We start from the raw sequence: 15,888 nt of genomic DNA on the forward strand, positions 1-15,888 counted from the left end.
ATCGTCATTATTCTAATCAACATGTTCACGAACAAAATTTAATCTTTGCCTTCTCGGTTTCTGGTCAATAATGGGCCAGTTGGTGCCCTTCCAGGGCGTAGGTCGTTTTTGGCAAGTCTTTCTCTAATCGTATTTTGGCTGATTCTAAATAGATAACGATCCAAAAATTCATTTTGTAGAGAAATACTGGTAACAAACCTTTATCTCAGTGTACGAAGTGTTAAAAACCCGTCTTGATTAGGAGTTGTAACCATTCTTCGGCCTTGACTGAGTTTTCTCGAGTTACTTCCAGTAACAGAAAACGTATTAACACTCTTGAAATGGTTGACTGAGTGAATTTCAGGAAAAAACACTTAATAAACTTGAAAAGCCCCTTTGAACGTTCAGCACAACGTATTTAGACCGGGCAGTATCGGTGGCCCCGCTAGCGAAATTATTCCGATTCGATTTTTTTGCACAAGCTTACTCAAAAAGTAGTCCTTGTAACATATCCATAGGGTGCCGGGCGGTGCCGTGATCGAAAAATTGTTTAAACAATTTGTGTTAAACAAATTCTCAAAAATAATTTTTCATTTCGAACATTTTTTTGTTTAAACAATTTTTCGACCACGGCACCGCCTGGCACCCTATGAATATGTTATAAGGACTACTTTTTGAGTAAGCTTGTGCAAAAAAATCGAATCAAAATAGTTTCGCTAACGGGGGCGACGACGCTAACGGTGGCTAACAGTATACTGTTGAACTGTAGCGCTAATTGTTAATAATTAAAAATGGCAGCTTTGTAATAAAATAATAACAAAAATTTCTTCAGGACCTTGAAGAAGGGGTTTGAAACTTAACTTGGCCACTTTCTGAATTTCATAATAATAATTTTTAATCGAGTTATTAGGCCTTGAAAAGGGCCATTTTTGCATTTTTCAAATTTTTAATCGCATATAACTCGACAACAATCAATTTTACAGAAAAATGAAAAGAAATATTTTTTGCTCAGAATGATCCAAATTATCTAAAAAAGTATTGTTCGAAATGAAAAAAAATTTTTTGTAAATTTGTTTAAAAAAAAATGGTTTGAACAATTTCTCGGCCACGGCACCACCCGGCACCCTGTGGATATGTTATAAGGACCTATTTTTGAGTAAGTTTGTGCAAAAAAATTGAATCGGAATAATTTCGCTAGCGGGGGCGACGATAATGCCCGGTCTAATTCCAACCCAACTAAATTCGAAATAAAATGAAACACAACTAGCGTGTTTTTAATTTTTTTGCAAAAAGTGATAAAACATCAGCGTTTTTAACCGTTCTTGCGATAACTTTTGTAATATACCGGGGGTAACAATAATATATTATCACAAAAATCAGAGAAATTTAAATTATTTGATTTACCAGGGTTTTTAAAATTATGCGTTAATTTTGAGGCGCAGTGTATTTTAGCAGTCTTATATCGTAGTAGGCATGTCCCTCTAAATAGAGTTAAATAAGCTAAGACAGTAACTAAGCATGATCCATTGAGAATATTACGTTCTTCTATCCACTTCAATTACTCTATCGAATGAGGAATGTTTGAAAAATGCACTTGAAATATGTTTAAATGTTTTTATTGTATTTATTATTAAGACTATAAAAAATAATATATCTAAAAAATCTTAACATGTTTAATGAAGGGTCGTAGCTCTTATAGAATAACCGTTCCTTCCTTCTAATGCATCCAGCTTTCCTTAAGGATTTTGATGGTCTTGTGAAGCATGGTGTGGTAGTCGTATAAACCACTGGCATATACACATTCTAAAGTATTTTTCTGATTACAGGACTGATAGGGGTGACATCATCCCTAAATCCAAACGGGGTTGGACTAGAATCAAATCCAGCGTTTTTGATGGGCAAACCAAAATTTGAGAGTCCGCCAACATCGCAACCGACGCAAGTAAATCTAGCTCAAAGTTCTGGCCAAACTTATACGACTACAGTGAAGACATCATCATAAACGAATAATTTTTTAATAAAGAGATGTTTACAGTAGACTCCCTCTATAACGATAACTGAAATTTCAGACTAACTACCTCGATATAAGTTGACAGGTGGTGGAGTTTACTACATCACTGGTCTCGATAAGCACATAGATTTTGGGCATTTCTGTATACAGGCAGCTGGGGTATTTATTTAGCCATCACCGCGAAGAAACAGGAAAAGAAATATGTTCGTTGATCTCATTTTCCCTCGTTATAACTAAATATGCCTCGTTATAGAGGCTTATAGTTCAATAGGAATTTTATGGGACACCTAATGTATCTCGTTATTAGCGAAACCTCGTAATTACCCTATTCGTTATAGGGAGAGTATACTGTTTTATAAACGCATTTTTATACGAACCAAGTTTTTATATTATGTGATTAATACTCGAAGAAGTTTCATTAGAAATAAAAGTAAATTATGTAACAGTTGAAGAAACTATTTACCAAATCTGTCATCATTATCAACAACGGCTATTCCATCCATCGTCGGATGAAAGCCTCCCTTAGGTTTGTCCATTTATATCTGATTGTTGTTTCTTACATCCAGTTGTGACCAGCCATTCGCTGGATATCATCAGTTCATCTTGTTTGAGGTCTGCCTGTACTTCTTTTGCTTGGCCTTGGTCGCCACTCGAGAATTCGCTTTGTCCAGCGGTTGTCTTCCATTCTTCTCATGTATCCTGCCCAGTTCCATTTTAGCATGGCGATCTTCTGGATCACATCTGTTACTTTTGATCGTCTTCTCATCTCTTCATTGTACTTGCGATCACTGAGCTTAATGTTGAGCATTCTCCGTTTCTTAGCTCTCTGAGTCACTTGAAGTTTTGGACTACGCTGTGGCTAAAAGCCCAAGTTTCAGTTCCGTATATCAGAACTGGCAACACGTACTGATCGAAAGTTATTGCTAACGGTTTTTAAAATTTTGTAGGTAGTTGTAAAATTACAGTGGTATTCTTCTTCTTCTTCTTTTTGTGTAGAGATACCTGTCTGTTTTTTAATGCGCCTCCAGTAAGTTGTTATTCCATCATTTTCGTGGTCTTCCCACTAATCGGCTTATATTTATTTCTACTCGTCGATGGCTTAGTGTGAAAAACTCGTGTCTCATTTTACAGAAAATTTTACATGAGTGAATTTTAACTGAATTTCTGCATACTCTAACCCAAAATATATATGAAAAATGTATGTGTAATGATCTAAACGTACCCAGAATCAAAAATATGTAAAGATAGTTTTTTTGTTTTATGTAGTATGCAGAAATTAAGTTTAAAATCTCTCCTGTAACGAGGTTCTGTAGGTATCCTGTAGATACGAGGTTTTCACACTAAGGTATCGTCTTATATTTCTTACTCGGTCCTTGATATTCTTCACTTTGCATCTCCGTCGTATATCTGTACTTCTAGCTCTATCTAGGTATAGTGACCATCGATCTTTCTGGGGGTTTTCATCTCTATTTTTTCTAGCATTATTTCTATTCTATTCTTTAATTTTATTTAAAAGCATTCATTTTTTCGAATCCTTAGAAAACTGGAGAATTTTGGAAAAATTTGAACGCAGAATGAAAGATTACATTATCACTGAGGGCCGAAAGTCCCTGAAAACTTCTATATGTTTAATTTTAATAATCTACAGGGGTGAAAAAAAAGAGAATATTTAGCTTAATTTTTAATTTCAAATATCTCACTCAAAAGAAACTTTCTGTTTAATCTAAGGGACTTTCGGCCCTCGGTAATAATGTAATCTTTTATTCTGCGTTTAAATTGTTCAAACATATATATTAGTTTTCTCAGGATTCGAAAAAAAAACTGAATGTATTTAAATAGCATTGGAATAAGATTTTGTGACTACTCCCTTAATTGTAGCAAAATAAATTTTTCATTGGGTTTTAAAATTTTAATATTCTGTATCGAACATTATTTACTTTTATTTCTAATCATTTTAACCATTTTTTATATGTTGTGAAAACATAAAACGAAATAGTTCTACAAAATAGTTAACTAATTATATCGAAGTTTCTAAAATTTTGCGATTTTTTTATGAATTACTTTACGAGACAGCAAATAATTTGTCAGTAGAAAGATAGCGCTGATATATTACAGAGTGTTTCAATATTATGAAATAAATTCAATTTTTCGAGAATATGCCACTTTGGAGAAAAATCAAAAAACAAGTCGATTTTTATTTTTAAGTTAGGATTTTTTGATATATGTATATGACATAATAGTGACGTCATCCATCAGGCCGTAATGACGTAATCGATGATTGTTTTAATGAGAACAGGGGTTGTGTACTAACTCATTTGAAAGGGTATTCAATTCGATATTCAGTAATATAAACATTAACATAATTATTTTACAGATTGTCCAAACAAATTTTTTTGAAGTAAATTAATTGACACAAAATGAAGCGTACCTATATGTAATTTATTTAATTCAAAACACATTTTAAGTTCGTCAGAGTACACGAAAAAATGTTTATTTGACGAATATATATTGTTTTCCCTAAAATTTAATGTTCATGCTGCCACCCACCTGCCTCGTGGTTGCAGAATTGCGACAGTACCGAAATCCCTCGAAACTTCAGAAAATGACATGACGTAGCAGTGACCTTGGGCACTAGGTAGTCCGGGGATCAGTTCTGAGGGTATATTCGTTCTCAGCGACCCCAAAACCCTCCTATGAATATATTTGCATGCATTCAGTGTCGAAAATCTTCGAAACTCCAGAAGATGACGTTTCTTTGCAGTGACCGTGGACACCTGGAGCTTCGAAAGTCGATTCTAATGGCAAATTCGGGTTCAGCATTACCAAAAACCTCCCGTGTGATCTGTTTGCGTAAATTTATTACCGAATTCCCTCGAAACTCCAGAAGATGACGTGACCATAGTCTCCAGATGCTCTGGGTGTCATCCTGATAACATATTTGTCTTCAACAACCCCAAAACCTCCCAAGTAATCTGTTTGCATCAATTAAATGCCAAAAACCACCAAAACTCCAGAAGATGACGTACCTTAGCAGTGACAGTGGGCACCAGGTACTCCGGGAATTAGATCTGATCGCGTATTCTTATTCAGGAACTCCAAAAACCACTTGCGTAATCTGTATCCATCAATTCAATACCGAAATCCCTCGAAACTCCAGACGATAACGACCCTAGAAAGATGACATGACCCTAGTCACCAGGTACTCCGGGTGTCGTTCTGATGGCATATTCATTTTCAGCCACCTAAAAACCCCCAAGTAATCTGTTTGCAATTAATGAATGCCAAAAACCTTCGAAACTCCAGAAGATGACGTGCCTTAGCAGTTTGTGGGCACCAGGTGCTCCGGGGGTCGGTCCTGATAGCGTATTCGTGTTCAGTAACTCCAAAAACCTCTTGCGTAATCTGTGTGCATCAATTCAGTGTCCAAATCCCTCGAAACTCCAGAAGATGACGTGACCCTAGCCGTGCTCCAGGTGTTAGTTCTGATGACGTATTCGTGTTCAGCGACCTCAAAAACTCCTGAGTAACAAAACCTGGCCCTTAATATGCTCATTTTGACATGTTTATACACATGTGGGTGCATTTTATGCACTTTAAAGTGCAATAATTATGCATTTCCACCCATTCTTCTATAGAAGACTTTTTCCTGACATCATCCTGAGCACAATGCAAAAAGTTACAAATCTCTAGATGCTGTATTTAAAAATCGATTTATTCCAATGTTTTCAGTGCTAAATGCCCTGGTCTACTATACAGGGTGTCCAGAAACTCTACCGACAAACGAAGACAGTAGATTCCTCAGATAATTTTAAGGCAATTTAATCCAATTCACCTAGTTCGAAAATGCTTCCTAAGGGAGCTAGAGCTCTTTGAAGATGGCGTCATGAAATTAGTTTTTGTTAAATACCTCCAGAACGCTTCTATTTAGAAAAACGAAAATTGGTATGCGTATTTACTTTTCAGAGATGAATCGATTCCATTCATTGCAAATTTCTAGTACCGGTCATAGGCGTGCATTTTGGGTAGAGCAACAGGTATTTTATCGCATAACTTTTTTGTCCTTAACTTTCATGCTTTTTTGACACCGGATTATTAAATTGTGAGGTATTCTAGTACTAAAAAGTACTCTTGATTTAAGTCGGTAGGACACACCGTTTTCTAGAAAAATCGATTTGAAAATTTTTCGTTGTTGGAATTTGAAAAAAAAATTGAAAGAACTTTTCAACAAAAAACGAAATATTTTACCAACATAAAGTAAGAGTAACTTTTAGTACTCGAATACCTCATAATTTAATAATCTAGTGTCAAAAATGCTCAAAAATTCAAGACAAAAAAGTTATGCTATAAAATAACTGTTGACCTACCCAAAACGGACGCCTATGACCAGTACTAGAAATTCGCAATTAATGAAATCGATTTATCTCTGGAATATAAATAAATGGACCAGTTTTCATCTTTCTAAACAGTTTTCTTTTTGAATTTTTTTTTTAAATCAAAAAGCGAAAAGTTTTTAAATCGATTTTTCTAGAAAACGGTGTGTCCTACCGATTTAAAACAAAAGTACCTTTTAGTACTAAAATACTTCCCAATTTAATAATCCAGTATCAGAAATGCATAAAAGTTAGAGATAAAAAAGTTATGCGATAAAATAACCGCTGTCCTACCCAAAACGGACGCCTATGATCGGTACTAGAAATTTGAAATGGATGGATTAGATTTATATCTTGAAGATAAATACGCGTACCAATTTTTGTTTTTCTAAATAGAAGCGTTCTGGAGGTATTTAAGAAAAACTAATTACAAGACGCCATGTTCAAAGAGCTCTAGCTCCCTTAGGAAGCATTTTCGGACTAAGTAAATTGGGTTAAATTATCTTAAAATTATGTGAAGAATCTCCTGTCTTCGTTTGTCAGTAGAGTTTCTGGACACCCTGTATAAAAATCTCCGTAAAATGTTAATTACCTATATACCTACAAAATGATTCATTAATAGCGAAATAGATAAAGAATTGTTCATCTAATGAAATTATCGCCTTATAGTATTTATTTCTGGTATTTCAGTTTATGTTTTACCATCGTGAAGGTGGAACCGAGATATTTTATATTTGTATCTACGGAATATTTTTCGTGGGTTTTTGCTTTACTTGATTAAAGTGTAGTGATAAAATATGTATTAGATTTAGTGTGTTGTAGTGTGCGATTTATGCGGTTTGATGTGCGGTAGTGTGTAATAAACATTAACAAATGCCGACTAACTGCTGAACATGGTACTGCTAAAACTTCGTCCGTCTTCTACAGTTCAAAGTGAAGAGATTCTACAAGCGAATTGGTAACTTGCTTTAGTTTATTTGTAATTTTTTACCACTGTTTCTAATATCCATAGATTATGGTATTCCCTAAGCGTTTATTTATTGGTTGTATGTTGTACATTGTATAGTATAGTATATATTTATTGTATGAATGTATTTGTATTGAATGAGATATTTTTGATTACTTATGCTCTTTTCGTTTTTATATCATGATGAGTTCTAAATTATTTATATTTTTCTTCTAATCCTATTTCTACATAAAGTGTGTCGCATTAAGATGAAGACAGCTCTATATTTCGGCTATAAAATTAAATACACATTTGAAGTTTTTCATAGTCATAAAGGTTGAATGTTCACATTTTTTAAGATATTAAACTGAAATTTAAATTTTAAACGCAGCCCACTGCGACTCCACAAACAGGGTACATTTTGGATATTTTGCTTAGTGTTAGAGTTAGGTATGGGAATAAGTTATTTGAAAAAGTTGTTCCAAATATTATCCTAACTCACATACTAAATTTCGTAACAAAATTCGCACTTTTAGTTTTTCCATTATTTGTAGTGAGAAACTTAAAACCTAAAATTGGCTGTCCTGAGATGAATATTTAGGGTCTTCACTAATAATACTGAGAAAAATATAAAATTGCGAATTTTGTATGTGAGGTAGAATAATATTAATTTGGAACAAATTTTTCAAATAACTTTTTCCGATATCTTAACGGGAAGCAAAATATACAAAAATTAACCCTGTTTGTGGATTCGCAGTAGGCCGCGATTAATATTTAAATTTCAGTTGAGTATATTAAAAAATGTAAACCTTCAATATCTATGGTAGGGGAGCAAAGTATGCTAAATGTGCAGTCACTCGAGCGCTTTGGGGACCTATTGGGTTGTAAAGAGTAGGTCCTAAAACCAAAAAAAGTTAAGTAAAGTTTTCCATTTTAGTGGGCGCTTGCCATTTTCTAATTTAATTTTCCATATCCAACAATCGTTTTTTTCGATTATAACGCCATCTATCGATAATTCGAAAAAATGTTTTGAATAAAAGTTAATTATTTTTACGTAAGGAATCCAAATCTGCAATAAAAATTAGGGCTCCTATTTAAGATTTTAAAGTAACCCCCCACCCCACGTCCATGGGGGTCGTGTTTGGTGCCATTCGATAGATTTTTCAAAAATATTGAATCAGTGTATTTTACAGTTTTTCGATCTGATGTTCATTTCGCGAAATATCGCGGGATTCGTATTTAAAATATTAAATTTACCCCCACCCCTCTCCGTGGGAAGTCGTGTTTGGTATCATTCGATAGATTTTAAAAAAATATTGAGCACATATTTTTTAGTTTTTCGATCTGTCAATCATTTCGCGAATTATTCGCTTTTTTCTTGTGAAACTTTGGGACTCGCCCATTTCCTTACGCCCGGCTCCAATCGTCAGATTTTTGAAATATACACTCTTTTGCATGTACTTAACTTACCGTATCTTAATCTGACAATTTCGAGTTTTTTTAAGGATAGATTTTTTTTTCGGGCCCCCCTTAACGAACTCCCCTGTGTTAAGAGCCAATATATGGTAGAGGTACATCTGCAGAGTACCAGCTTTCTCCCATATGCTAATCTGACGCGCTCGAGTAACTGCAAAAATCCCCGCTTGGGCTCCCCTACCACTATGACTGTGCAAAATTTCAAATCAGTAGTTATTTTGATAGACGAAAAATATAGGGCTCTCTTCATCTTAAATGCGACACACTATTCAAGGTGTCCAGAAACTCTACCGACAAACGAAGACAGGCGATTCCCCAGATAATTTTAATACAATTTAACCCATTCACCTAGTCCGAAAATGCTTCCTAAGGGAGCTAGAGCTCTTTGAAGATGGCGTCATGTAATTAGTTTTTCTTAAATACCTCCAGAACACTTCTATTTAGAAAAACGAAAATTGGTATGCGTATTTACGTTCTAGAAATGAATCGATTACATCCATTGCGAATTTCTAGTACCGGTCATAGGCGTCCGTTTTGAGTAGGGCAACGGTTATTTTGTCGCCTAACTTTTTTGCCTTTAATTTTTAAGCATTTTTGACTCTAAATTATTAAATTTTAGGTATTAAAAAGGTATTCTTTATTAAAAAGGTATTCTAGTACTAAAAGGTACTCTTACTTTAAGTCGATAGGATACACCGTTTTCTAGAAAATTCGATTTGAAAATTTTTCGTTCTTTGAATTTAAAAAAAAATTAAAAAAAAAACTATTTAGAAAGATGAAAACTGGTACATTTATTTATATTCCAGAGATTAATCGATTTCATTAATGGTGAATTTCTAGTACCGGTCATAGGCGTCCGTTTTGGGTAGGTTAACACTTATTTTATAGCATAACCTTATTGTCTTTAACTTTTAAGTATTTTTGACACTAGATTATTCAGTTATGAGATATTCGAGTACTTAAAGTTACTCTTGCTTTAAGTTGGTAAAATACATCGTTTTTTTTAATTTTTTTCAATTTTTTTTTTCAAATTCTCACAACTAAAAACTTTAAAATCGATTTTTCTAGAAAACGGTGTGTCCTACCGACTTAAAGTAAGAGTACCTTTTAGTACTAGAATACCTCACAATTTATATTAATCCAGTATCAAACATGCCTAAAAGTTGAAGACAAAAAAGTTATGCGATAAAATAACGGTTGCCCTAACCAAAACGGACGCCTATGACCGGTACTAGAAATTCACAATGGATGGAATCGATTCATTTCTGGATAGTAAATATGTATACAAATTTTCGTTTTTCTAAATAGAAACGTTCTGGAGGTATTTAAGAAAAACTAATTATATGGCGCCATCTTCAAAGAGCTCTAGCTCCCTTAGAAAGCATTTTCGAACTAGGTGAATTGGGTTAAATTGTCTTAAAATGATGTGATAAATCTCCTGTCTTCGTTTGTCGGTAGAGTTTCTGGACACCCTGTATAACATGACATACCATTGTTTTATACATTTTTATATAAAATATTATATACACAAGTAATTTTAAGTTTTTGTTTTGCAGTGCAAATGGTACAATATCGCCGGTGAGTAGGGAATGAGTTCAGGGCTAATTTATTTTTACGTATTCTTTACTTTATTTACTTCTTTACTTTATTTTTAATAAAAACACTTAATTTATGTTTTATTTATTATTTACAAGAATTTATAAATCACACTAACATAATAGGCTAGTATATTATATTAAAAAAACATATATATTATCTAATTACCTAAAAGTTATTTTTAAATTAAATTAATTGACACAAATAAAAGATTGTATGTAATGATATATACTATTTAATTCTCAATACATTTTACTGCTGTCAGAAAACATTTGAGAAATGTCATTTTCGCTTAAATTAAATGTTCAGGCTGCCACGCACCTGCCTCTTGACAGTTTGAATATTTAATTTAAGCAAAAAGCACTGTTTATTTGTGAAATAAATATTATTTCTGTTATCTGATATCAGCAAAATGTATTTTGAATTAAATTAATTACATACATTCTTTTTTTTATGTCAATGAATTTGACTAAAAAAAATTTGGGCACCTTGTTGAACTGAGAATTGAATAACCTTTGACATTGGCATGAGCTAGCACACGAACCCCATTATCATTTAACCAATTATCCATTACGTCATCACACCCAAAAGATGACGTCACTGGTAAGATATACATGCCAAAAAATCATAATTTAAAATTATTAAAAATCGACCTGTTTCACGATTTTTGCTTAAAGTCGCAGGCTTACGAAATAACGAATGGATTCCTTTCATTTGCACCATACTGTATATAAATAGTGGTATTTTTATGTTTTAAATTGATTATTATAAAATATTTTATTATTTGTACGGAATTCTTCTTATCGTAAACGTGGTCTTACAACCCTTAAAGACAATCCACGCCAAGGACGTCCAAAAACGACAACAACAGCAGAAATCGTAGAAAAAAGTCGAATAATAATTAGTTAACTTGAAAGACATTATGGGTACTACTCTATTTGGTTTTGTTATCAAGATAAAATAATTCTCACTTTGTCGACAAATATTTATATGCGTATAAGAAATTTGTTATAAATCGGAAACAAAATATAAACTATTAGTGGAGTCACTGAAGGTGGATATGAGCTATTACCTCCGATTTCGTTGAACCTCCATCGATTTGGATGAAATTTGGTAAGTGGTTAGAGGATATCTCAAGGAACAAAGGTGACATGGTGCCAACTTGCGCTTTTACCCTGGGGTGGATGCCAACCCTTCTCGGGGGTGAAAATTATTTTATTAAAAATAACCCCATAATGCGGTAGAGGGACAAATTATAAACAAAATTTGTTATATAAAATTATTAATATAAATTAAAACTTTTTGAGTTATTAAAGATCAAAGATTTTAATTATTCGTGAGAAAAATGCATGTTTTAAATGATTTTTCATAAATAACTCAAAAACTATAAGTTTTTACAAAAAAGTTATTATTACCAAAATTGAAGACATTAAAAAACGAAATAAATCCCTTACTAGAAAAACCTTTTAGTGTTAACTAAAAGTGAGTTTGTAGGTAATTGAATGTATATTTCTTTAGGCGACTACTCAAATCTAAGTATTCAAGCTTAAATAACGGGAAAATTATGCATTTTATAAAACAAACTTATTAAACATTTGCCTAAGTATTTAAAAATATCTATCAGATGAGCTTACGAATAAGTTGATAGCATTAAAATTCATGCTCCAAAAATTTTTCAAAAAATATCTTTTAAAATTTTTTCCAAAAAATGATATTGTTTTTTTAATAACTCCGTTAATTTTGAGACAACAGATTGACCTAAAAACTTTTCGCCTTTTAAGGGCTTTTAAACCACGTTAAATTTAATCTTTTCGACCCCTTACTTTTTTAATAATAAATGGTTAAATTGCCCAGTTACCTGGTTCTCGCAGGCAAAATTTAAGATTAAAACGTTTCTATCTCGGTTATTTTGTACCCTACAGAAATACTAAAAAAGGTAAAATATTTGATAGAGAAAAAACTAAAATTTGATTATACAGTATGTCCCTGTAAGTTGTATCCATATGGAAAACTTTTTTATTATTAATTTTACGAAAAAAAGTTATTCTTCATAAAAAGATTTGCATGGTCCAAAACCTAAGATTCAACCATCAGATATAAAATTTTATGAATATTATACGAGGTATGTCAAAAAGTTTGAATTTCACTCAAGAGTAAAGTAGCTTCATTTTTCACAATATTGAAAATTCCTATTAGGAAAAGTTGTTTGGAATTAAAAACTGTATTCTAGTATGCAATTACGTCCTTCTAATTAAAAATTTTTTTTTTTTTTTGAAAAATTATGGATAACTAACATTATTTTCAGTTATTTCAATTCTGATAACTCTTTTATTATTAATTTTACGAAAAAAAGTGATTCTTAATAAAAAGTTCTGCATGATCTGAAACTTAAAATACAACCATGTCATGTCAAATTTTATCAATTTTATATAAGGTATGTCAAAAAATATGAATTTGGCTCAAGAGTAAAATACTTTTATTTTTCACAATATCGAATATTGATATTATGAAAAGTTATTAAGGATTAAAAACCATGTTTTAGTATGTAATTACATCCTTCTAATTGAAATATTTTGAACTGTAAAGGTACTTTACTTTTGACCTAAATTTATCTTTTTTGGCATACCTCGTATAAAATTGACATAAGATGGTTGTATTTTAGGTTTTAGAGTATTTTAGACCATGCGGAACTTTTTTATTAAGAATCACTTTTTTCGTAGAATTAATAATAAAAGAATTATTAGAATTAAAATTGCTGAAAATAATGTTAGTTATCCATAATTTTTCAAAAAAAAAAATTTTCGATCAGAAGGATGTAATTGCATACTAGAATATAGTTTTTAATTCCAAACAACTTTTCCAAATAGCAATTTTCAATATTGTGAAAAATAAAGCTACTTTACTCTTGAGTGAAAATCAAACTTTTTGACATACCTCGTATAATATTCATAAAATTTGATATCTGATGGTTGAATCTTAGGTTTTGGACCATGCAGAGCTTTTTATGAAGAATACCTTTTTTTCTTATATTGAAGACATACTGTATATAATTTTTTTCGTATATTGAGTATTTTTGGAGTTATTATTAAAAGAAAATGAAAATAACGATAATCTGAAAAATTCTGATTTTTTTAAATTATACCTTTTTTCAAAAATATGTATTCTAAACCGGTCAAAATTGCCAAAATCATTACTTATGCTAATATAAAGAAACTCTTGTAAGGATTTCTATAAATTTTAATTTTTGTGGAAATGGCGATGTTTTATTTTTCACTTTTTCCAAAAAAATTCCAAAAAGTTCTCTTATTTTCATCATAACTTGATTAATTTTGATACCATTAACGTCTTATGGAGCTCATTTGATAAGTATTCCAAAGTAATTCGACAAGTGTTTAGTAGGTATATTTTATAAAATGCATAGTTTTCCCGTTATTTAAGCTTGAATACTTTGATTTGCGTACTCGTCGAAAAAAATATACCTTCAATTACCCATAACTTATTTTGAATTAACATGAGTGTAGTTCTTTAAATGAGAAATGTAGTAAATTTTTTATTATCTTTAATTTTGGTAGTAATAACTTTTTTGTAAAAGCTTATAGTTTTTGAGTTATACGTGAAAAACTGCTTTAAAACATGCATTTTTTTACGAAAAAATAAAATCTTTGATCTTTAATAACTCAAAAAGTATTGATCTATATTAATAACTTTATATAACAAATTTTGCTTAGAATTTGTCCCTCTATCGATTTATTGTATTATTTTTAATGAAATAATTTTCACCACCGAGATGGGGTAGCATCCACCCCCAGGGTAAAAGCGCAAGTTGGCATCATGTCACCTTTGTTCCTTGAGGTATCCTCTAACTACTCACCAATTTTCATAAAAATCGATGGAGGTTCAACGAAATCGGAGGTGAAAACCTTCAGTGACTGCACTATATTATTACTTGTAAAGGCTAAGCGAAAACTTGTACATTAATATCACTTGCAGTAATAGTTGTTTTAGACTCTTTTATTAAATTTTTAATCTCGATATAGCCGTTTTTCCATTCTACAGGCATGTTTTCGTCCTTCCAAATTTTGACCATTATTTTATACATCCGCGTCAGCAGCCCTTCTCCTCCGTTTGTGAATCTCCTCGTTGTTAATTTTATTTATGAATTCTTGATTATTGATGCATCTTCCTCTACATCTCTGTTATCTCTAATTTCTTCGTCTTCTGCATATATCTGCATTTGTATTTATAATGAAGTATAATCAATTACTTTTAATGGGAAATAAGCCACAATTTTACCAAAAAAATGATTTTATTAACGTTTCGAAGCCCAAATCGGGTTTCGTTGTCAAAATACAAAATAATACAAAATACAAAAAGTAGTATTTTGTATTTTGACAACGAAACCCGATTTGGGCTTCGAAACGTTAATAAAATCATTTTTTTGGTAAAATTGTGGCTTATTTCCCATTAAAAGTAATTGATTATCAAAAATTCCACAAGAAAATAGCTTCAGAACAATATAGTGAAGTATATCTTCTAAGGCTAACTCTTTAAAACAATCAAGGAGCACTATCGATCTACATTAGTACTTATATTCCATGGCTATATTTAATTAAAAGTCTTACTAATTTTAATCTTGATTACATTATCATCGTCATCATCATCATCATCATCATCATCATCATCAATGACGTTACAGCTGTTTATGAGCCAAAGCCTTCTTTAGAACAATCTTCCATTCGCCCCTGTTTCTGGCAACTTCAATAGATTTTAAATCATTCCCTAAGTTGTTTTGGTATCCAAGTCTCGGTCTTCGTCTTGCTCGTTGTCCCATCGGCCCTCTTTGGTCTAAAACTTTTCTGATGTATTTTCTGTCTATGGCATCTTCCATACATGCCTTATCCATCTAAGGCGTGCTATCTATGGATTTTACAACGTCAGGTTCTCCAAAACTTCTATACAACTGAAAGTAGTAAGTGCTGCGCCACAAACCTTTTCCTTTTATCCCACCATCTTGATTGCAAAATTAGGTAAACGAGTCTAAAACAATTATTTATCCGCAAAATATTTTTGGATATCAAGAATGATAAGTTATGTGAAAACTGAACATAAAATTTTAATATACAGGGTGCTGTTTCAGGGTCTCAATTACTTTATATTCATTGTTAATCAGGACTTGGATTATTTTGTGATTAGAAAGAGGGTCGTTTGGGTTCTGAATAAGACATACATGTACCAAATATCAGAAAACATACAGGGTGGTTTTAAAGTTATGGATTCAGAAAGAAATGGTCAAAATCCATAATACTCAGTTATACTAAAGAGCCAATAAATATGGTATTAATAGAATGGTCTCAGAGACCTCTATACACTATTTATGTATTTTCGTTTTAAATAAAACATCCTGCGTATATTTATTTCATACTGCAATAATTTTACAAATATAATATTATTATTTGAAGTTTAAATATAACTTATCATTTAGATCTCTAACTCTCCTGATCTTGACTGTA

At 31.9% G+C, this 15,888-nt stretch overlaps 1 protein-coding gene across 1 annotated transcript in view; it reads left to right on the top strand.

Annotated features, from left to right (window-relative positions):
- LOC114338162 (potassium voltage-gated channel protein Shaw) overlaps positions 1-1,981 on the top strand; it is a 99,970-nt gene extending 97,989 nt beyond the window's left edge. The window contains exon 7 of the mRNA XM_050656015.1: positions 1,806-1,981. Coding sequence (XP_050511972.1) covers positions 1,806-1,981 — 176 coding nt within the window. The remainder of the gene's footprint in view (positions 1-1,805) is intronic.
- Positions 1,982-15,888: the final 13,907 nt, after the last annotated feature.

The sequence above is a fragment of the Diabrotica virgifera genome, chromosome 7, assembly GCF_917563875.1.
Source record: "Diabrotica virgifera virgifera chromosome 7, PGI_DIABVI_V3a".
Taxonomy (NCBI): Eukaryota; Metazoa; Arthropoda; class Insecta; order Coleoptera; family Chrysomelidae; genus Diabrotica; species Diabrotica virgifera.